The sequence below is a fragment of the Pelobates fuscus genome, chromosome 10 (assembly GCF_036172605.1).
Source record: "Pelobates fuscus isolate aPelFus1 chromosome 10, aPelFus1.pri, whole genome shotgun sequence".
In the NCBI taxonomy this organism is placed as follows: domain Eukaryota; kingdom Metazoa; phylum Chordata; class Amphibia; order Anura; family Pelobatidae; genus Pelobates; species Pelobates fuscus.
In genome coordinates, this window is record NC_086326.1 from 10,295,871 (window position 1) to 10,318,441 (window position 22,571).

Here is a 22,571-nt window from a genome sequence, read left to right on the forward strand (position 1 = left end):
ATAATTATTGCATAATATCTGTAGTAATATCTTAAATTATCTAGAGCTCACAGTAGTACTTGGTAAGCTACATATACCTATACTGTATGAGCACGGTATAATATCACTGCTATAATCCACAGAGATACACTGGAATATAATTTATATATAGTATGCGATGAGTGATAACTTCATTAGATATACACAATATTATATGTAATAATGTTCTGTATAATATATAATATCAGCGTTGTATAACATCAGTGAGATCTGACATTTCTGTGTAAAATGACGGTAATGCTGAATTATATCAGCACTGCTGGTTTATATTATATGTAATCTTAGTTTATAATACACTGCAGGATAATCTATATATATAGCTATCAGTGCATAATACCACTGATGTATATTATATCAGTTCATAATACCAATTGTACATTATAAAATTATCATGTATAATATATGCCATATAATATCAGTGTTTGACACCACTGCTGTATATTATATAATATATCCGTGTATAATGACACTGCTGTATATTATATAATATATCCGTGGATAATGACACTGCTGTATATTATATAATATATCCGTGGATAATGACACTGCTGTATATTATATAATATATCCGTGGATAATGACACTGCTGTATATGATATAATATATCCGTGTATAATGACACTGCTGTATATTATATAATATATCCGTGGATAATGACACTGCTGTATATTATATAATATATCCGTGTATAATGACACTGCTGTATATTATATAATATATCCGTGTATAATGACACTGCTGTATATTATATAATATATCCGTGGATAATGACACTGCTGTATATTATATAATATATCCGTGGATAATGACACTGCTGTATATAATATAATATATCCGTGGATAATGACACTGCTGTATATTATATAATATATCCGTGGATAATGACACTGCTGTATATTATATAATATATCCATGTATAATGACACTGCTGTATATTATATAATATATCCGTGTATAATGACACTGCTGTATATTATATAATATATCCGTGTATAATGACACTGCTGTATATTATATAATATATCCGTGGATAATGACACTGCTGTATATTATATAATATATCCGTGGATAATGACACTGCTGTATATGATATAATATATCCGTGTATAATGACACTGCTGTATATTATATAATATATCCGTGGATAATGACACTGCTGTATATTATATAATATATCCGTGTATAATGACACTGCTGTATATTATATAATATATCCGTGTATAATGACACTGCTGTATATATAAATATTAACACACGCGTTACACAATATACTATGTATTGTGTATGTAAGTGATGTGTAAAATAATTAGTACATTTTATCCTGTCTGTGATGTCACTCACCTAAAATAATTAATGTCAATATCAAATACAAATATTGATTCTGTGAAACTCGAACATTATCTTAGTAGTCAACAATACAAATGAAATTTTGGGGACAATACAAGTAGAATTTGGGAGCAATAAGCCCTTCACTGAGAATTTGGTTTTAAAACACTAAATTGCAATTTTTGAAATGTAATATTGGTATAAGAAGATGCAGAGGCGGTGGTTTATGTACAGGATGTAGCTCAGAACTCGTACCATCACTACTTTCTGCTCTGCGAAGTGAGAGAGAATGTCCTTCTACACTTAGAACACTTTTAGACAACCTTTCATGGCTCTTTTATCCACACAGTCCCAACACAGCAAGGATTTCAGCTATTCAGTAAATAAGAGATTCCAATCCCAACAACAGCTGAAAGATGACTTCATTAAACATAATTATTTATTTTACCAATCTCACCTCAAATAACAACATCTGTTTCTTTATAAATAATTGTGTTTGCTAGTGTGTGTCTACATACATCTTGGTAGTGAAGGAGTCGAGATGATTTGATGCCTTTTGGGGCCTGTTTGTTGAACACCAAGTATCATTTAACACAGCAATTTGATTGATTTTAATTGGGCATTATTAGGGATTGACCAACCGGGCAACTTAATGTAACAAAAAGGTCCACCAGCTGCAAAACACAGGAAGAACCAGAGGAAAATACCATTTATCAACGAGAAGGAATCCCATTGAAAGCATTTGGAGTTTTTCCTTTGTCCATTGGTTCGACCCTGTTTTACCGCTAGATGACTATTAAATCTATTCTGCCCATGGGCCTGAAATACTCCGTAATCTGTGCCTTCCCTCGCACGGGAGCCCACGGGACTTCTCACTAAACAGGAACAACCAAACTATAGCTGCCATAAGCTCCCCCCCCCCCCCACCCCCAGTTTAACAACATCCTGAGATCACAATTCAAAGCATGCCCTGGGGTATTTATAAACACGTATTCTTGAGCAAAGTTCTAAATGGAAAGCAGTCGTCATGGAAACTGCTGAAATGTTCCTGCAAATTGCACCCCTTTTAGAATGTTGCCTTAGGATTCCTGTTTATAGCTCTCCAACATGGACTATGTAGAAATCCCATGAAGTATCATTGTAAAGGACCCCGTACTGTAAACCGAACAGTCCCAAGACCTGGCTAGTTACTATTAGGAAGTGGAATTGCTCTCTGTCCCATTGGCTGCAATGCTCTGCCAACGCTCACTTCTATCCTGCTATAATGTCATACATTTACATCCAATGCTCTGTGCGCAATGTCGTGTTTTCTATAGAGATCAACAAGCTCTCTGTGCTATAATAATTATTGATGTTTCATGCCATTTGTGAAAAGCTGCCAAATTCTGAATGGGCAAAGCGTCACTCAGTCTCTGTTAGTTTGTGGTCTGCAGATGTCTTCCTAGCCACAATGCTCTGCAGGGTTCTACGGCAGAGATAGGGTTAATCTGTCCATTTACACAGGGCAATATCTATGTCTTTTTTTTTATTTTTTCTCTCTGTCTGTTTTCTTCTCTTGCCTTGTGCTTCTTTGGATTTCCAATTTCTGAATATATATATATGATATGTATGTACATACATATATAAATATATATATTGACGCACGCAGGAATATCTATATAATGGGTGAATCTTGGACAGATAGCATGCGTGATGGTGCATGGAATAAACTGCGGACAAGTGACAGATGAGGTGTCAGTGCCTTATTGCCATGGCTGCAAAACACACAATATATTAAAGGGCAAAGTACTAAGAATTCACATGACACAATTTCCTTATTTCTTGATTGAATGATTTTATTTCAAGTTTCCGATGGGCTTATTAGGACACACAAACCTAATCTATATATTAATGTCTGGCAGAAAGTGAGGATACATTGGGGGCATTTATAAAGGAATTCAAAACTGGAAATCGGGAAAACGTTCTAAACGTGAATAGTCCTCCAATAAACTAAAATAATTTTTCCATAGAGACTGCACACTTTTCAACCATTCCTGTTTGCAACTATTAGAAAACCTTGCTCAATGCATTGTTGGGTAATAAGGCAGTGAAATGCGAGGGTTGCTGCCAATTCCCAGATTCACTGGCCATTATCTCCCAATCTGACAAGCATTCATCAGGGCTTTATTAAAATGTCTTGAAAATGTTAAGATTAGAACAATGGAAGCAAGCTGGAGGTATGCTGGTCCTTTATGACAGATGTGAAATGCGTAGGCACTTGGTTTAAACCTTCATAAAATCTCATTGAGGATTTTTTCAAATTGTGTTTAATATTCCACTACACGTGACTGAAATGCAGAAAAGTTTATTAGTCCAGGGACAGCAATGAGATAAAATAATGGAAACCATATACAACTTTTATAGAACTCCCTTATCCACAGAAATAAAATAAAACAGAACCAGTACGATTGAATCGTTTTCCTCCTATTAGGGGAACTAGAATTAAAAAAAATATTGATATGAGTATTTTATAGTTACTTCATGAATTAATATTTACTACTTTAAGATTGGATAATTGCCCCCTCCAGTGTGAGCTGCTGTGTTCCCTGAGTATTCTACAGACAGCAGTTACATTGTAATGTCCATATCCCTTTAGTGTAAAATATAATGGGGGAGAGTGGGGGGGTTAATTGCAGTGTGAGCTGCTGTGTTCCCTGAGTATTCTACAGACAGCGGTTACATTGTAATGTCCATATCCCTTTAGTGTAAAATATAATGGGGGGGAGTGGGAGGTTAATTGCAGTGTGAGCTGCTGTGTTCCCTGAGTATTCTACAGACAGCGGTTACATTGTAATGTCCATATCCCTTTAGTGTTAAAGATATTGGGGTTTTGGTTAATTTTATTAAGGAACACACACAAAATCTTCCTTGTGCTTGGCAGGGATTGTGTGGCTGTGGAAACAATAACCATTGTAGATACTTTGGGATCACAGGCGATATAATAACTAGTTCACATTAGAAGCACATGAATTTCACATTTTGCTGGGCAGCACGTTGAAGGTCGTTCAAGGACAATGAAGAATCCATAAATGCCCCGAATGAACCACGAAGCAATCTGCATAGTGTAACATCAAATTGAGGTTTCACTCATTATAAGGACAATTAAAAATGAAATAACTTTCTCTAAAGTCAAAATTCAAACAGTAATAACTGGAACCATGGTAATCAGTACTCATCAGACAAGTGAGGGAATACAGAAACAAAGGGGCAAACTGCACTGGATATAGCGAAACACGTCCAGCTCGGTCTGCCCTTTTCTTTCTGCACCTCTCTCAGGTTTTAATATATATTTGGTTTTCCATATGTAGTTTCTGCTGTTTGCATTTAAATGGAATAAAAGTTAGTGGTATGAGTGCGTCCTCAATATGATATTTGAGCGCAACCTCAGTCTGATGTTTGAGTGTGACCTCAGTTTGATGCTTGAATGATACCTCAGTCTGATGTCTGAGTGCGACCTCAGTCAGATGTCTTAATGAGACCTGTCTGGTGTCTTAATGAGACCTCAGTCTGATGTCTTAATGAGACCTCAGTCTGATGTCTAAATGAGACCCTTAGTCTGATGTCTAAATAAGACCCTTATTCTGATGTCTAAATGAGACCCTCAGTCTGATGTCTGAGTGAAACCCTGAGTCTGATGTCTGATTGCGACCTCAGTCTGATGTCTGAGTAAACCATCGGTCTGATGTCTGAGTGAGATAAATTGCACACTGAGAAGATTATAGAGATATGAATGGAATGTTATGGCAGTTGATACCACAGCAAGAAATGCTTCCATTTGGATAATTTATTAGATTTCTGACGCATGTTGTCTGAACATTAATTTGCTGGTGTAATGTATCTAATTCTAAGAATTCCATCTCTGTTTGGAAAACATCCTCAATACCAGTGGTTGCCAGCCCAGGATTAACACATTCCCTGCTCCTCTTCCTATGAAGAATCTGACAAAACGTGTGGAAAAATTATGATTGGATGACTCAAGACAAGATGCCTCAGCAACTAAAGAAAGTTAATGTTAATGTAAACAATGTTCCAGGACCAGACAGTACTCACCCTTGAGTATTTAAGGAGCTTAGTGTGGCAATAAGCGAACCTCTGTATTTAATCTTTCAAGATTCCTTTTTTTCAGGAAATGTACAAGTGGATTGGAGGAAGGTAGACGTGGTTCCTATATTCACAAAGTTTTCAAAATCTTTGCCTGGAAATTATAGACCTGTGAGCGTAACTTCTGTGGCTGGGAAAGTATTTGAAGGGTTATTAAGGGATAAAATCCATTGAGAAGAACATTGTTATTAGCAATAATCAGCATGGGTTTATGAAACATAGGTCATTTCAAATTAACCTAACAACATTCTAAGCTGAAGTAAGTAGAAGTATAGATCAGGGTGTTGCAGTGGATGTGATCTACTTAGATTTTGCCAAGGCGTTTGATACAGTCCCACAAAATAGATTAGTGTTTAAACTCAAATAAAATGGTCTAGATGAAAATTATTGTTCTTGGGTAGAACAATGGCTTAAAGGGAGAGTACAACAAGTACAACATTAATGGAGAATTTTCCAGCTGGACAAAAGTGGTAAGTGGTGTCCCTCGGGGTTCTGTTGTGGGACCCCTTCTATTTAACATGTTTATAAATTATCTTGAAAAAATCGGAATAAATAGAATGTAACCAATTCTAGTCAATATATTATTGTAACTATGTTTCTAATACCGATATAGAACAGCTATGAAGTGGAGAGGAAAAGTGAAAGATAATAAATGACCTAATACTCCTGATTTTGAAAGCTAATGTGCCTTAGAGGGCACCCCTTAATAAAATCTACTCTCACACTAAGCCACCCATTTTTCCCAATAAAAAAGAAAGAATAAATGTGAACAGAGTTGGTCCGAGGACCAGCCGTAATACACTGAGGTAGCACTATTACAGGGTGTCAGTCAACCGCTGCTGGATACGCAGTAGTGATAGGCTGACACCCGAAGTATACTGAGTCTGCTACCCGAGCCCCCTATTTAGGGGTTATCCCCCTTTTTTTCTTAAAACCTTAAGTGTATCTTTCTTTCAATTCATTCTTTATATATTGACTAGATTTTTACTTTTGTGATTTATTAATTTTGGGCAACTGTTCTAAAGAAGGATATTATGGCACTAGAAAAAGTGCAGGGGTGGGCTGCAAAATTAACAAAAGGAATGGGACATTTTGGCTATGAAAAAAGGTTAACACATTTAGATCTCTTTAATTTAAAAAAACAGAGCCTGAGAGGGGATATGATAACATTATACACATATATTCGGGGCTAATACAAACCATTATCTGGGAATCTATTCATAAACAGGACTACACATAGGACACAAGGTCACGTATTTAGACTGGAAGAAAGGCGATTTAGTCTAAGGCAAAGCAAAGGTTTTTTTTACAGAAAGAACAATTAGGTTATGGAATTCTCTGCCTGAAGATGTGGTTTGATCAGCGTGTTTACAGAAGTTTAAACAGCAACTGGATAAATACTTGCAAAAAACATAATATTCAGGGATATAATTTTTAATTAGTGGGGTAATAGCTTCTTGATCCGAGGAGATGTCTGACTGCCATTCTGGGGTCAAGAAGGGATTGTTTCCTAGTCTATTGCAAAGTTGGAAATGCTTTAAACGTTTTTTATTTTCTTTGGCTTCTTTTGGATCAAAATCAAAAACAAATGTGAGAAAGGCTGAACTTGATGGACGCATGTCTCTTTTCAGTCTATGCAACTATGAAACTTGGACCTGGAGAACTTGGACCCAAACAAATGCAGCCAGTACCTGGACAAAGCACAGCATTGTAAATGCTTTGAAATGATCAGGATCTGTATGAAGTTTGTAAACCAATGAAGGGCTCTGGAAAGCTTAGAATATACTTGTTTATCAAAGAATGGCTACATGTTAACTGATTCTTACAGCAGTCATTGTGCGAACGTCGGTGAATAACAGTATATAACATGTCCCACAGTAATAGGGATTGTAAAACTGAGATAAAACCCAACATGGAAAGGAAATAGCAGAGATAAGCAGATGTAGTGTAAATAAATCATTTATTACAAATATAATTGCTTTTAACTGATTTTAATGGGAAAGTTATTCAGTAAACCCCCAGTAATGTGATTTTGTTCCTCGAGTGTGTTCTGAAATTGCACTGTGATTGTTTTAAATACATTCTCAGAAAATGCAGAATTTAATATCATTAGAGCTACCACGTGACCGTGTCAGTCCCATTTTCTTTTCCGTACTGTGTTAATTCACTCTCGGTGCTTTCTCTGCTCGTGGTATTTAAATATAAATTGCTTGCATAGTCTATTACCTAATTAACTAACATACTCTGTTACCCACGACAACCCTGTCCTTCAAACTCTCTGTAAAAATGTGCGTGGTTTCTGAATTCCCCTATAGGCCTCCCACCCCTGCACAATATAATGATTTTAGAAAGTTCACAGGGAGCCCTAGCCTGAAGATGTACTGATTGTGTTTTTTGTCCATTTAAAAGTCATGTCTGGAATCATTGTACATGATGAATCCTGCGGCAACATTACAAGCATAGAATCCCAGCTTTCAGAATTCGATAGAAAAACCACTTGGCATCCACTTGCTCTGTGTGCGGACACAGCTGGTGAGGGCAGGGCACCAGGCAATACTGGGTAAAACAGCAGCTTCTGGGTAATGTTCTCCAATCTGACTTTTTTACATCATTTTATGCTATTCCAAATAATGGTTCCATACACAAAAGATACCATATACATTATTTAAAATGTTCCCACGCTCCTCAGTGACATGATTTTGCAGGGATAACATACCTTATATATGTTTGGGTAACAGGAACGAAGAAAGGCTGTGATACTTTGTAGCAACGTAAGATAGTACCTTGTAATGTGATACCTTGTAATAAGGTAATATAATACCTTGTAATATTATACCTTGTAATAGGTAAGATAATACCTTGTTATGTGATACCTTGTGGTGTTGTTGTAGCACATAGTGTCCTGTATTTTTTGTACCACTTAAGATAAATGAAATGTAACTGGACCATGCCATAGCAATGTCGAGTATCACCCAACGTCCCTAGAATTACAGTGGGGCATCATCGTCGCTATGATCTGATGACACCTGAAAGTCTTTAAGAATCTGTGACACATTTTCAGACCCTTGTCCTGACAAATCGTCCAGTTCAGAATCTGGGGTGGCAATGGTGATGGGTTCATCGAGGAGCACTGAAGGGTCAGGAGAGGGAGGAGATTTAGGCTCCGGTCTGTGGACTTTCTTCTGAGACAAATTGCGGCTGGCATCACGGAAACTGGCGAAAGGAGGACGTAATCGGACACCAGACTGAGCTGTCCCTTCTATTGCTTTCTGAAGCTGCAATAAAACCAAATAATCAGGCCACCCGCATTCTCAACACAGTCAGCATCTTATGGATATCACTATACAGCGGAAGATATCATTAACACAGTTATCTGCACCAGTGATTATTTCTCTAAGATTAAATAAAGACATAGAGCTAAATCATATGAATGATGAGGAAAAAAAGGTGGGGATACCCCATAAGTAAAGTAGTTTGTAAAGAAGAAAGTTTTTCCTAGTACATATACATATGAGTTAAAACATAACTTTTGTAGACGCTATAAAAATAAAGAATGTGTGAGTTTTAAAAGCAATGTGATTAGAAATATTTATTGGGAAGCAAGAAAATGCAGGTTTGTCAGTGCAGTTATATCTGTTACTCGTGATTAAGACAATGTATTAAATAAGTAGCATATCCATATCAATGCCACAATCTGAGTATTAAATGTCAGGAAATAATAGACCTGGTGCACACAAAGTTCCCACGCCATATATGGCGTTAAATGTGATTGCTACAAGAAGCAGAAAAAGGACCACGAAGAGATCAAGATTATATTAATTCTGTGCCATCGTGGGCACCTAATGTAATGTCTAAACTCCCTGATTGCGCCTTTGAGGGCACCTAATATAATATATAAACTCCTTGATAGCACCTTCGAGGGCACCCAATGTAATGTCTAAACTCCCTGATTGCACCTTCAAGGGCACCTAATGTAATGTCTAAACTCCCTGATCGCGCCTTAGTGGGCACCTAATATAATATATAAACTCCCTGATTGCGCCTTCGAAGGCACCTAATGTAATGTCTAAACTTCCTGATTGGGCTTTCGAGGGCACCTAATATAATATATAAACTCCCTAATTGCGCCTTTGAGGGCACCTAATGTAATGTCTAAACTCCCTGATTGCACCTTCGAGGGCACCTGATATAATATATAAACTCCCTGATTGCGCCTTCGAGGGCACCTAATGTAATGTTTAAACTCCCTGATTGCGCCTTCGAGGGCACCTAATGTAATGTTTAAACTCCCTGATTGCGCCTTTGAGGGCACCTAATGTAATGTCTAAACTCCCTGATTGCACCTTCGAGGGCACCTAATATAATATATAAACTCCCTGATTGCGCCTTCGAGGGCACCTAATGTAATGTTTAAACTCCCTGATTGCGCCTTCGAGGGCACCTAATGTAATGTTTAAACTCCCTGATTGCGCCTTCGAGGGCACCTAATGTAATGTTTAAACTCCCTGATTGCGCCTTCGAGGGCACCTAATGTAATGTCTTAACTCCATGATTGTATCTTTGAGGGCACCTGAGCTATCAGGCTAAATAACTAATGCCAACTGTAACTGCAAACTAAATTAAACTGGCTGAACTAAATTATCACTATATTCCTATAGCCAAATCTCCCAAATATTAAGAGGGTACAATGTGTCCAAAATCTCAAAATTGGTAATTAACTAGGATTCAGTGAGCCCATCGACAGGGATTTCGCCGGTCTAGCGGCTCATAAAGGGGGAGGATAAGCAGCATTTATTCCTGAGGTTTCCAAGATATCCTGTAATATACTGATCTGTATGAGAGTTTGTACAATGATATATTCTGTCTATCCTGCATCGATGTCAATATTCCATTAACTGCCCTGTTTTCCACTGACCCATGATTTGGCAGGAGTTCCCTTGAAATCAGTTTAAGGCCAGTATAGCTGCAGTTGTACAATTTGGTTATCTTAGACATAAAATGAATCTGTGGTTTAATGCATAGACTAGATTGGTAATTAACCAATACCACAATCACTAGTCACAGTGTTGGCACAAACACCGGCCCTGAATTTTATAAAATGTATATCAATTATTCCTCATTAATATTTTAAAGGACAAATAATATAACAAAATAACATAGCAAAGCTGATAACACAAGACATGCACTTTATATACAGAAATATACACCCATATCAGTGTCAAATTGAAACGCAGCACGCATTACACAAATGTTTCCAAAATGGATCCATTTTATTTTGTTGCCAACTATAGAAATTTGGAACATCGTTCTCAAGAATGTGTGATTAACTATGACGTTAAGCTGGTTTTAAGATTATAAAAAGTTCGAAATTCAGCACCAGCAGGAAAAAAGTTGTGAGATTTTTGGGAATTTGATCATGCAAAACAACCAAAAGTCCTTAAATATTCAGATGTTTAATAATTATTATTATACAATATAGATTCTATATCGATTCTAGATTGTAATGACCTGTTAAGTAATTGGTACAATGGGAAAAAAACAAAAAACACCAAAGCAAAGTGTGCTTTTCAATGTTACTCCGTCCCCTCCTATACTCATTGCGTTCAGACTTCTCACCTCTTTCAATGCGATGACACCTCTAAGTTTTCCACCACTGGTAATATATGCCAGGCTGAGACCCAGGAGCGAAAAAAGCGTGTGCGTCTGCAGGAACAAGACATTCAATGAGACATGTAATATCCGCTGTTTAACCCCTTAAGGACCAAACTTCTGGAATAAAAGGGAATCATGACATGTCACACATGTCATGTGTCGTTAAGGGGTTAAGAGACATGAATAAATAAATATATGTCTCTCCAACTCACTTTATGAAGAGACGTCCTCTCCACCAGCTGGAATGGTGATGGATCGATTAGACAGCTGTCAAATGAGGCCGTCTTCGCAAGTTCCTGCTGCTCCCAGACCAGGATCTGCAAACAAAAGAAAATAAAAAGCCTTCACTAGAGTATCACTCGTCAATAGTTCTAAGTGAATTTCACCTTTTATACTAAAATAGCCTATTTGAACACATAACTGACTTGAGTGTAAGGGAATAACATTGTGACAAACTCCCCTTTTTGCCATGAGCTCATGGAGGAGCCTGCTTGCCACCCTCCTGCCCACAGACTATGGACCCTGTGAAAAATAATGTAAAAGTCTCTGTTTGTGCAATTGGGATTATATGGTTCGTTTACCGAACAGCCGCACGAACAGAGACCACCCTGGAGCTTGTTAACAGCTATTAACAACTTGGAACGTTTCTTACCGCAGTGGAACTAAAATCGGATACAGAAACTCCCGAACACTGCTGGACTTCCATCATTGCCTGCGTTCGATTCTATTCAACTTAGAAAGGCACTGTTCGATGAGATCATTCGTCTGGATGAAGGGAACAAGCTCCAGGGTAAGACTATTGACTCTGTTCGGTAGTTTGTTCATTTTCAAACTACCGAACTAGACCGACTACAAGCCTGGATTTCCTGGAACGGTTTTGGACATGCGACCATGCCTGCGGTCGGTCAAATAAATGGTGTGTGAGGCCTCTCAAGTTTTCCAGAGCCATGGGAAGATGCTCCATAGATATGTAGAAATTAATTTATCAGGGTGTGTGCATTCATACTGTGTCTCATCCTATTCAAATTATTCCTGAAACACAGAGCTGCCCTCTCTGCACTTCACAAAGGCCATACCACATCCACATCACATGCCCATGAATGTAACACCAAGGAGATGTCGTCTTATGTTGTTCTCCTTTCCTAATGTAATTAGCACTATAAGAGTGATAGTGCTTAATGTGAATTGTGTCCCCTAAATGTGGCTTCTTACAACCTCCTCCCTTCTAGTCCACGCCCCTAGCTGTCTCGTCTCTTGCCATGTTTTTACTGTCTTTCATTCTTCCATAATGTTCTTACCTCTTCAGGTCTCATAGTATCTTCAGGTTCAGATACCTGCAGAGAAATAAGAAAGCAGTCAACACTAAGTACCATCAACTTGTGGCGGCGATCTTCCTAAGAGACTGATCTTTCCTTCATCACCAGTTAGGCAGTTTGTGTGCAGTTCTACAGCTCATGTCCAAATATGATGATAATTAAAGTTTTCTCCATATCCTAACATCCAGTACTGCAGCAAAGGAGAGACTCTTCTAATCTCATAAGTCATTAAACAAAGCATTCATCAATCCTGCTAGTCATTCCTCCACCAAGCACCCGCTGCTCTCTGACCTGTCTGCTCTAACCCTGATAGTCATTCCTCCACCAAGTGTTCACTGCTCACCGACCTGTCTGCTCAAATCCTGCTAATCATTCCTCCACCAAGCACTCGCTGCTCAGCCCGACCTGTATGCTCGAAACCTGCTAGTCATTCCTCTACCAAGTATTTGCTGCTCCCTGATCTGTCTGCACAAATCCTGCTAGTCATTCCTCTGCCAAGTATTCACTGCTCCCCAACCTATCTGCTCTAATCCTGCTAGTCATTCCTCCACCAAACATTCACTGCTCCTTGACCTGTCTGCTCTAATCTTGCTAGTCATTCCTTCACCAAACACACAATGCTCCCTGATCTGCCTGTTCAAATCCTGCTGGCCATTCCTCCACCAAACACACACTGCTCTTTGACCTGTGTGCTCTAATCCTGCCAGTCATTCCTTTACCAAACACACACTGCTCCCTGATCTGTCTGCTCTAACCCTGCTAGCCATTCCTCCACCAAACACACACTGCTCCGTGATCTGTCTGCTCTAATCCTGCTAGTCATTCCTCCACCAAACACACACTGCTCTCTGATCTATCTGCTCTTATCCTGCTGGTCATTCCTCCACCAAACATTCCCTGCTCCCTGATCTGTCTGTTCTAACCCTGCTAGTCATTCCTCCACCAAACATTCCCTGCTCCCTGATCTGTCTGTTCTAACCCTGCTAGTCATTCCTCTACCAAACAAACACTGCTCCCTGACCTGTCTGCACTATCCCTGCTAGTCATTCCTCCATCAAGCACTCTCTGCTCCCTGATCTGTCTGCTCTAATCCTGCTAGTCATTCCTTTACCAAACACACACTGCTCCTTAATCTGTCTGCACTATCCCTGCTAGTCATTCCTCCACCAAACATTCCCTGATCCCTGATCTGTCTGCTCTAACCCTGCTAGTCATTCCTCCATCAAACACACACTGCTCCCTGATCTGTCTGCTCTAACCCTGCTAGTCATTCCTCCAACAAACACACAATGCTCCCTGATCTGTCTGCTCTAACCCTGCTAGTCATTCCTCCATCAAACACACACTGCTCCCTGATCTGTCTGCTCTAATCCTGCTAGTCATTCCTCCACCAAACACACACTGTTCCTTGATCTGTCTGCTCTAACCCTGCTAGTCATTCCTCCACCAAACATTCCCTGCTCCCTGATCTGTCTGCTCTAACTCTGCTAGTCATTCCTTTACCAAACATGCCCTGCTCCCTGATCTGTCTGCTCTAACCCTGCTAGACATTCCTCCACCAAGCATTCCCTGCTCCCTGATCTGTCTGCTCTAACCCTGCAAGTCATTCCTCCATCAAACACACACTGCTCCTTGATCTGTCTGCTCTAACACTGCTATTCATTCCGCCACCAAACATTCCCTGCTCCCTGATCTGTCTGCTCTAACGCTGCTAGTCATTCCTCCACCAAACACACACTGCTCCCTGATCTGTCTGCTCTAATCCTGCTAGTCATTCCTCCACCAAAGACACACTGCTCCTTGATCTGTCTACTCTAACCCTTCTAGTCATTCCTCCACCAAACATTGCCTGCTCCCTGATCTGTCTGCTCTAACCCTGCTAGTCATTCTTCCACCAAACATTCCCTGCTCCCTGATCTGTCTGCTCTAATCCTGCTAGTCATTCCTCCATCAAACACACACTGCTCCTTGATCTGTCTGCTCTAATCCTGCTAGTCATTCCTCCACCAAACACACATTGCTCATTGATCTGTCTGCTCTAACCCTTCTAGTCATTCCTCCACCAAACATTCCCTGCTCCCTGATCTGTCTGCTCTAACCCTGCTAGTCATTCCTCCACCAAACATTCCCTGCTCCCTGATCTGTCTGCTCTAATCCTGCTAGTCATTCCTCCACCAAACACACACTGCTCCTTGATCTGTCTGCTCTAACCCTTCTAGTCATTCCTCCACCAAACATTCCCTGCTCCCTGATCTGTCTGCTCTAACCCTGCTAGTCATTCCTCCACCAAACATTCCCTGCTCCCTGATCTGTCTGCTCTAATCCTGCTAGTCATTCCTCCATCAAACACACACTGCTCCTTGATCTGTCTGCCCGAATCCTGCTAGTCATTCCTCCACCAAATATTCCCTGCTCCCTGATCTGTCTGCTCTAACCCTGCTAGCCATTCCTCCACCAAACACACACTGCTCCCTGATCTGTCTGCTCTAACCCTGCTAGTCATTCCTCCACCAAACACACACTGCTCCCTGATCTGTCTACTCTAATCCTGCTAGTCATTCCTCCACCAAACATTCCCTGCTCCCTGATCTGTCTGCTCTAACTTTGCTAGTCATTCCTCCACCAAACACACACTGCTCCCTGATATGTCTGCTCTAACCCTGCTAGTCATTCCTCCACCAAACACACACTGCTCCCTGATCTGTCTGCTTTAATCCTGCTAGTCATTCCTCCACACACTGCTCTGTCTGCTCTAACCCTGCTAGTCATTCCTCCATCAAACACACTGCTCCCTGATCTGTCTGCTCTAACCCTGCTAGCCATTCCTCCATCAAACACACACTGCTCCCTGATCTGTCTGCTCTAATCCTGCTAGTCATTCCTCCACCAAAAACACACTGCTCATTGATCTGTCTGCTCTAACCCTGCTAGCCATTCCTCAACCAAACACACACTGCTCCCTGATCTGTCTGCTCTAACCCTGCTAGTCATTCCTCCACCAAACACACACTGCTCCCTGATCTGTCTACTCTAATCCTGCTAGTCATTCCTCCACCAAACATTCCCTGCTCCCTGATCTGTCTGCTCTAATCCTGCTAGTCATTCCTCCACCAAACATTCCCTGCTCCCTGATCTGTCTGCTCTAACTTTGCTAGTCATTCCTCCACCAAACACACACTGCTCCCTGATATGTCTGCTCTAACCCTGCTAGTCATTCCTCCACCAAACACACACTGCTCCCTGATCTGTCTGCTTTAATCCTGCTAGTCATTCCTCCACACACTGCTCTGTCTGCTCTAACCCTGCTAGTCATTCCTCCATCAAACACACTGCTCCCTGATCTGTCTGCTCTAACCCTGCTAGCCATTCCTCCATCAAACACACACTGCTCCCTGATCTGTCTGCTCTAATCCTGCTAGTCATTCCTCCACCAAACACACACTGCTCATTGATCTGTCTGCTCTAACCCTGCTAATCATTCCTCCACCAAACATGTCCTGCTCCCTGATCTGTCTGCTCTAACCCTGCTAGTCATTCCTCCACCAAACACACACTGCTCCCTGATCTGTCTGCTCTAACCCTGCTAGTCATTCAACCACCAAACATTCCCTGCTCCCTGATCTGTCTGCTCTAACCCTGCTAGTCATTCCTCCACCAAACATTCCCTGCTCCCTGATCTGTCTGCTCTAATCCTGCTAGTCATTCCTCCACCAAACACACACTGCTCCCTGATCTGTCTGCTCTAATCCTGCCAGTCATTCCTTTACCAAACACACACTGCTCCCTGATCTGTCTACTCTAATCCTGCTAGTCATTCCTCTACCAAACACACACTGCTCATTGATCTGTCTGCTCTAACCCTGCTAATCATTCCTCCACCAAACATTTCCTGCTCCCTGATCTGTCTGCTCTAACCCTGCTAGTCATTCCTCCACCAAACACACACTGCTCCCTGATCTGTCTGCTCTAACCCTGCTAGTCATTCCTCCACCAAACATTCCCTGCTCCCTGATCTGTCTGCTCTAACCCTGCTAGTCATTCCTCCACCAAACATTCCCTGCTCCCTGATCTGTCTGCTCTAATCCTGCTAGTCATTCCTCCACCAAACACACACTGCTCCTTGATCTGTCTGCTCTAACCCTGCTAGTCATTCCTCCGCCAAACATTCCCTGCTCCCTGATCTGTCTGCTCTAACCCTGCTAGTCATTCCTCCACCAAACACACACTGCTCCCTGATCTGTCTACTCTAACCCTGCTAGTCATTCCTCCACCAAACACACACTGCTCCCTGATCTGTCTACTCTAATCCTGCTAGTCATTCCTCCACCAAACACACACTGCTCCTTGATCTGTCTGCTCTAACCCTGCTAGTCATTCCTCCACCAAACATTCCCTGCTCCCTGATCTGACTGCTCTAACCCTGCTAGTCATTCTTTTACCAAACACACACTGCTCCCTGATATGTCTGCTCTAACCCTGCTAGTCATTCCTTTACCAAACACACACTGCTCCCTGATCTGTCTGCTCTAATCCTGCTAGTCATTCCTCCACCAAACACACACTGCTCCCTGATATGTCTGCTCTAACCCTGCTAGTCATTCCTTTACCAAACATTCCCTGCTCGCTGATCTGTCTGTTCTAATCCTGCTAGTCATTCCTTCACCAAACACACACTGCTCCTTTATCTGTCTGCTCTAACCCTGCTAGTCATTCCTCCACCAAACACACACTGCTCCCTGATCTGTCTGCTCTAACCCTGCTAGTCATTCCTCCACCAAACATTCCCTGCTCCCTGATCTGTCTGCTCTAACCCTGCTAGTCATTCCTCCACCAAACATTCCCTGCTCCCTGATCTGTCTGCTCTAATCCTGCTAGTCATTCCTCCACCAAACACACACTGCTCCCTGATCTGTCTGCTCTAACCCTGCTAGTCATTCCTCCACCAAACACACACTGCTCCCTGATCTGTCTGCTCTAATCCTGCTAGTCATTCCTCCACCAAACACAAACTGCTCCTTGATCTGTCTGCTCTAACCCTGCTAGTCATTCCTCCGCCAAACATTCCCTGCTCCCTGATCTGTCTGCTCTAACCCTGCTAGTCATTCCTCCACCAAACACACACTGCTCCCTGATCTGACTGCTCTAACCCTGCTAGTCATTCCTCCGCCAAACACACACTGTTCCCTGATCTGTCTGCTCTAATCCTGCTAATCATTCCTCCACCAAACACACACTGCTCCCTGATCTGTCTGCTCTAACCCTGCTAGTCATTCCTCCACCAAACACACACTGCTCCCTGATCTGTCTGCTCTAACCCTGCTAGTCTTTCCTCCACCAAACACACACTGCTCCCTGATCTGTCTGCTCTAACCCTGCTAGTCATTCCTCCACCAAACACACACTGCTCCCTGATCTGACTGCTCTAACCCTGCTAGTCATTCCTCCACCAAACACACACTGCTCCCTGATCTGTCTGCTCTAACCCTGCTAGTCATTCCTCCACCAAACACACACTGCTCCCTGATCTGACTGCTCTAACCCTGCTAGTCATTCCTCCCCCAAACACACAATGCTCCCTGATCTGTCTGCTCTAATCCTGCTAGTCATTCCTCCACCAAATACACACTGCTCCCTGATATGTCTGCTCTAACCCTGCTAGTCATTCCTTTACCAAACACACACTGCTCCCTGATCTGTCTGTTCTAATCCTGCTAGTCATTCCTTCACCAAACACACACTGCTCCTTTATCTGTCTGCTCTAACCCTGCTAGTCATTCCTCTACCAAACACACACTGCTCCTTGATCTGTCTGCCCGAATCCTGCTAGTCATTCCTCCACCAAACACACACTGCTCTCTGATATGTCTGCTCTAACCCTGCTAGTCATTCCTTTACCAAACATTCCCTGCTCGCTGATCTGTCTGTTCTAATCCTACTAGTCATTCCTTCACCAAACACACACTGCTCCTTTATCTGTCTGCTCTAACCCTGCTAGTCATTCCTCTACCAAACACACACTGCTCCTTGATCTGTCTGCCCGAATCCTGCTAGTCATTCCTCCGCCAAACACACACTGCTCCCTGATATGTCTGCTCTAACCCTGCTAGTCATTCCTTTACCAAACATTCCCTGCTCGCTGATCTGTCTGTTCTAATCCTACTAGTCATTCCTCCACCAAACACACACTGCTCCTTTATCTGCCTGTTCTAACCCTGCTAGTCATTCCTCCACCAAACACACACTGCTCCCTGATCTGTCTGCTCTAACCCTGCTAGTCATTTCTTTACCAAACACACACTGCTCCCTGATCTGTCTGCTCTAATCCTGCTAGTCATTCCTCCACCAAACACACACTGCTCCCTGATCTGTCTGCTCTAACCCTGCTAGTCATTCCTTTACCAAACATTCCCTGCTCCCTGATCTGTCTGCTCTAACCCTGCTAGTCATTCCTTTACCAAACATTCCCTGCTCCTTGATCTGTCTGCTCTAACCCTGCTAGTCATTCCTCCGCCAAACATTCCCTGCTCCCTGATCTGTCTGCTCTAATCCTGCTAGTCATTCCTCCACCAAACACACACTGCTCCCTGATGTCTGCTCTAACCCTGCTAGTCATTCCTTTACCAAACATTCCCTGCTCGCTGATCTGTCTGTTCTAATCCTGCTAGTCATTCCTCCACCAAACACACACTGCTCCTTTATCTGTCTGCTCTAACCCTGCTAGTCATTCCTCCACCAAACACACACTGCTCCCTGATATGTCTGCTCTAACCCTGCTAGTCATTCCTCCACCAAACACACACTGCTCCCTGATATGTCTGCTCTAACCCTGCTAGTCATTCCTTTACCAAACATTCCCGGCTCGCTGATCTGTCTGTTCTAATCCTACTAGTCATTCCTCCACCAAACACACACTGCTCCCTGATCTGTCTGCTCTAACCCTGCTAGTCATTCCTTTACCAAACATTCCCTGCTCCTTGATCTGTCTGCTCTAACCCTGCTAGTCATTCCTCCGCCAAACATTCCCTGCTCCCTGATCTGTCTGCTCTAACCCTGCTAGTCATTCCTCCACCAAACACACACTGCTCCCTGATATGTCTGCTCTAACCCTGCTAGTCATTCCTCCACCAAACACACACTGCTCCCTGATCTGACTGCTCTAACCCTGCTAGTCATTCCTCCGCCAAACACACACTGTTCCCTGATCTGTCTGCTCTAATCCTGCTAATCATTCCTCCACCAAACACACACTGCTCCCTGATATGTCTGCTCTAACCCTGCTAGTCATTCCTTTACCAAACACACACTGCTCCCTGATCTGTCTGTTCTAATCCTGCTAGTCATTCCTTCACCAAACACACACTGCTCCTTTATCTGTCTGCTCTAACCCTGCTAGTCATTCCTCTACCAAACACACACTGCTCCTTGATCTGTCTGCCCGAATCCTGCTAGTCATTCCTCCACCAAACACACACTGCTCTCTGATATGTCTGCTCTAACCCTGCTAGTCATTCCTTTACCAAACATTCCCTGCTCGCTGATCTGTCTGTTCTAATCCTACTAGTCATTCCTTCACCAAACACACACTGCTCCTTTATCTGTCTGCTCTAACCCTGCTAGTCATTCCTCTACCAAACACACACTGCTCCTTGATCTGTCTGCCCGAATCCTGCTAGTCATTCCTCCACCAAACACACACTGCTCCCTGATATGTCTGCTCTAACCCTGCTAGTCATTCCTTTACCAAACATTCCCTGCTCGCTGATCTGTCTGTTCTAATCCTACTAGTCATTCCTCCACCAAACACACACTGCTCCTTTATCTGCCTGTTCTAACCCTGCTAGTCATTCCTCCACCAAACACACACTGCTCCCTGATCTGTCTGCTCTAACCCTGCTAGTCATTTCTTTACCAAACACACACTGCTCCCTGATCTGTCTGCTCTAATCCTGCTAGTCATTCCTCCACCAAACACACACTGCTCCCTGATCTGTCTGCTCTAACCCTGCTAGTCATTCCTTTACCAAACATTCCCTGCTCCCTGATCTGTCTGCTCTAACCCTGCTAGTCATTCCTTTACCAAACATTCCCTGCTCCTTGGTCTGTCTGCTCTAACCCTGCTAGTCATTCCTCCGCCAAACATTCCCTGCTCCCTGATCTGTCTGCTCTAACCCTGCTAGTCATTCCTCCACCAAACACACACTGCTCCCTTATCTGTCTGCTCTAACCCTGCTAGTCATTCCTTTACCAAACACACACTGCTCCCTGATCTGTCTGCTCTAACCCTGCTAGTCATTCCTCCACCAAACACACACTGCTCCCTGATCTGTCTACTCTAACCCTGCTAGTCATTCCTCCACCAAACACACACTGCTCCCTGATCTGTCTACTCTAATCCTGCTAGTCATTCCTCCACCAAACACACACTGCTCCTTGATCTGTCTGCTCTAACCCTGCTAGTCATTCCTCCACCAAACATTCCCTGCTCCCTGATCTGACTGCTCTAACCCTGCTAGTCATTCTTTTACCAAACACACACTGCTCCCTGATATGTCTGCTCTAACCCTGCTAGTCATTCCTTTACCAAACACACACTGCTCCCTGATCTGTCTGCTCTAATCCTGCTAGTCATTCCTCCACCAAACACACACTGCTCCCTGATATGTCTGCTCTAACCCTGCTAGTCATTCCTTTACCAAACATTCCCTGCTCGCTGATCTGTCTGTTCTAATCCTGCTAGTCATTCCTTCACCAAACACACACTGCTCCTTTATCTGTCTGCTCTAACCCTGCTAGTCATTCCTCCACCAAACACACACTGCTCCCTGATCTGTCTGCTCTAACCCTGCTAGTCATTCCTCCACCAAACATTCCCTGCTCCCTGATCTGTCTGCTCTAACCCTGCTAGTCATTCCTCCACCAAACATTCCCTGCTCCCTGATCTGTCTGCTCTAATCCTGCTAGTCATTCCTCCACCAAACACACACTGCTCCCTGATCTGTCTGCTCTAACCCTGCTAGTCATTCCTCCACCAAACACACACTGCTCCCTGATCTGTCTGCTCTAATCCTGCTAGTCATTCCTCCACCAAACACAAACTGCTCCTTGATCTGTCTGCTCTAACCCTGCTAGTCATTCCTCCGCCAAACATTCCCTGCTCCCTGATCTGTCTGCTCTAACCCTGCTAGTCATTCCTCCACCAAACACACACTGCTCCCTGATCTGACTGCTCTAACCCTGCTAGTCATTCCTCCGCCAAACACACACTGTTCCCTGATCTGTCTGCTCTAATCCTGCTAATCATTCCTCCACCAAACACACACTGCTCCCTGATCTGTCTGCTCTAACCCTGCTAGTCATTCCTCCACCAAACACACACTGCTCCCTGATCTGTCTGCTCTAACCCTGCTAGTCTTTCCTCCACCAAACACACACTGCTCCCTGATCTGTCTGCTCTAACCCTGCTAGTCATTCCTCCACCAAACACACACTGCTCCCTGATCTGACTGCTCTAACCCTGCTAGTCATTCCTCCACCAAACACACACTGCTCCCTGATCTGTCTGCTCTAACCCTGCTAGTCATTCCTCCACCAAACACACACTGCTCCCTGATCTGACTGCTCTAACCCTGCTAGTCATTCCTCCCCCAAACACACAATGCTCCCTGATCTGTCTGCTCTAATCCTGCTAGTCATTCCTCCACCAAATACACACTGCTCCCTGATATGTCTGCTCTAACCCTGCTAGTCATTCCTTTACCAAACACACACTGCTCCCTGATCTGTCTGTTCTAATCCTGCTAGTCATTCCTTCACCAAACACACACTGCTCCTTTATCTGTCTGCTCTAACCCTGCTAGTCATTCCTCTACCAAACACACACTGCTCCTTGATCTGTCTGCCCGAATCCTGCTAGTCATTCCTCCACCAAACACACACTGCTCTCTGATATGTCTGCTCTAACCCTGCTAGTCATTCCTTTACCAAACATTCCCTGCTCGCTGATCTGTCTGTTCTAATCCTACTAGTCATTCCTTCACCAAACACACACTGCTCCTTTATCTGTCTGCTCTAACCCTGCTAGTCATTCCTCTACCAAAC

General features: G+C 42.7%; 1 protein-coding gene across 3 annotated transcripts in view; it reads right to left on the bottom strand.

Annotated features, from left to right (window-relative positions):
* Positions 1-7,446: 7,446 nt before the first annotated feature.
* Positions 7,447-22,571, bottom strand: part of CLCN1 (chloride voltage-gated channel 1) — a 123,521-nt gene continuing 108,396 nt past the window's right edge. For all 3 annotated transcript variants that reach the window (XM_063434836.1, XM_063434837.1, XM_063434835.1), the window contains exons 20-23: positions 12,456-12,491; positions 11,370-11,474; positions 11,122-11,208; positions 7,447-8,780 (exon numbers count right to left, since the gene is read on the bottom strand). In XM_063434836.1, coding sequence (XP_063290906.1) covers positions 8,493-8,780; positions 11,122-11,208; positions 11,370-11,474; positions 12,456-12,491 — 516 coding nt within the window. In that variant the 3' untranslated portion in view covers positions 7,447-8,492. The remainder of the gene's footprint in view (positions 8,781-11,121; positions 11,209-11,369; positions 11,475-12,455; positions 12,492-22,571) is intronic.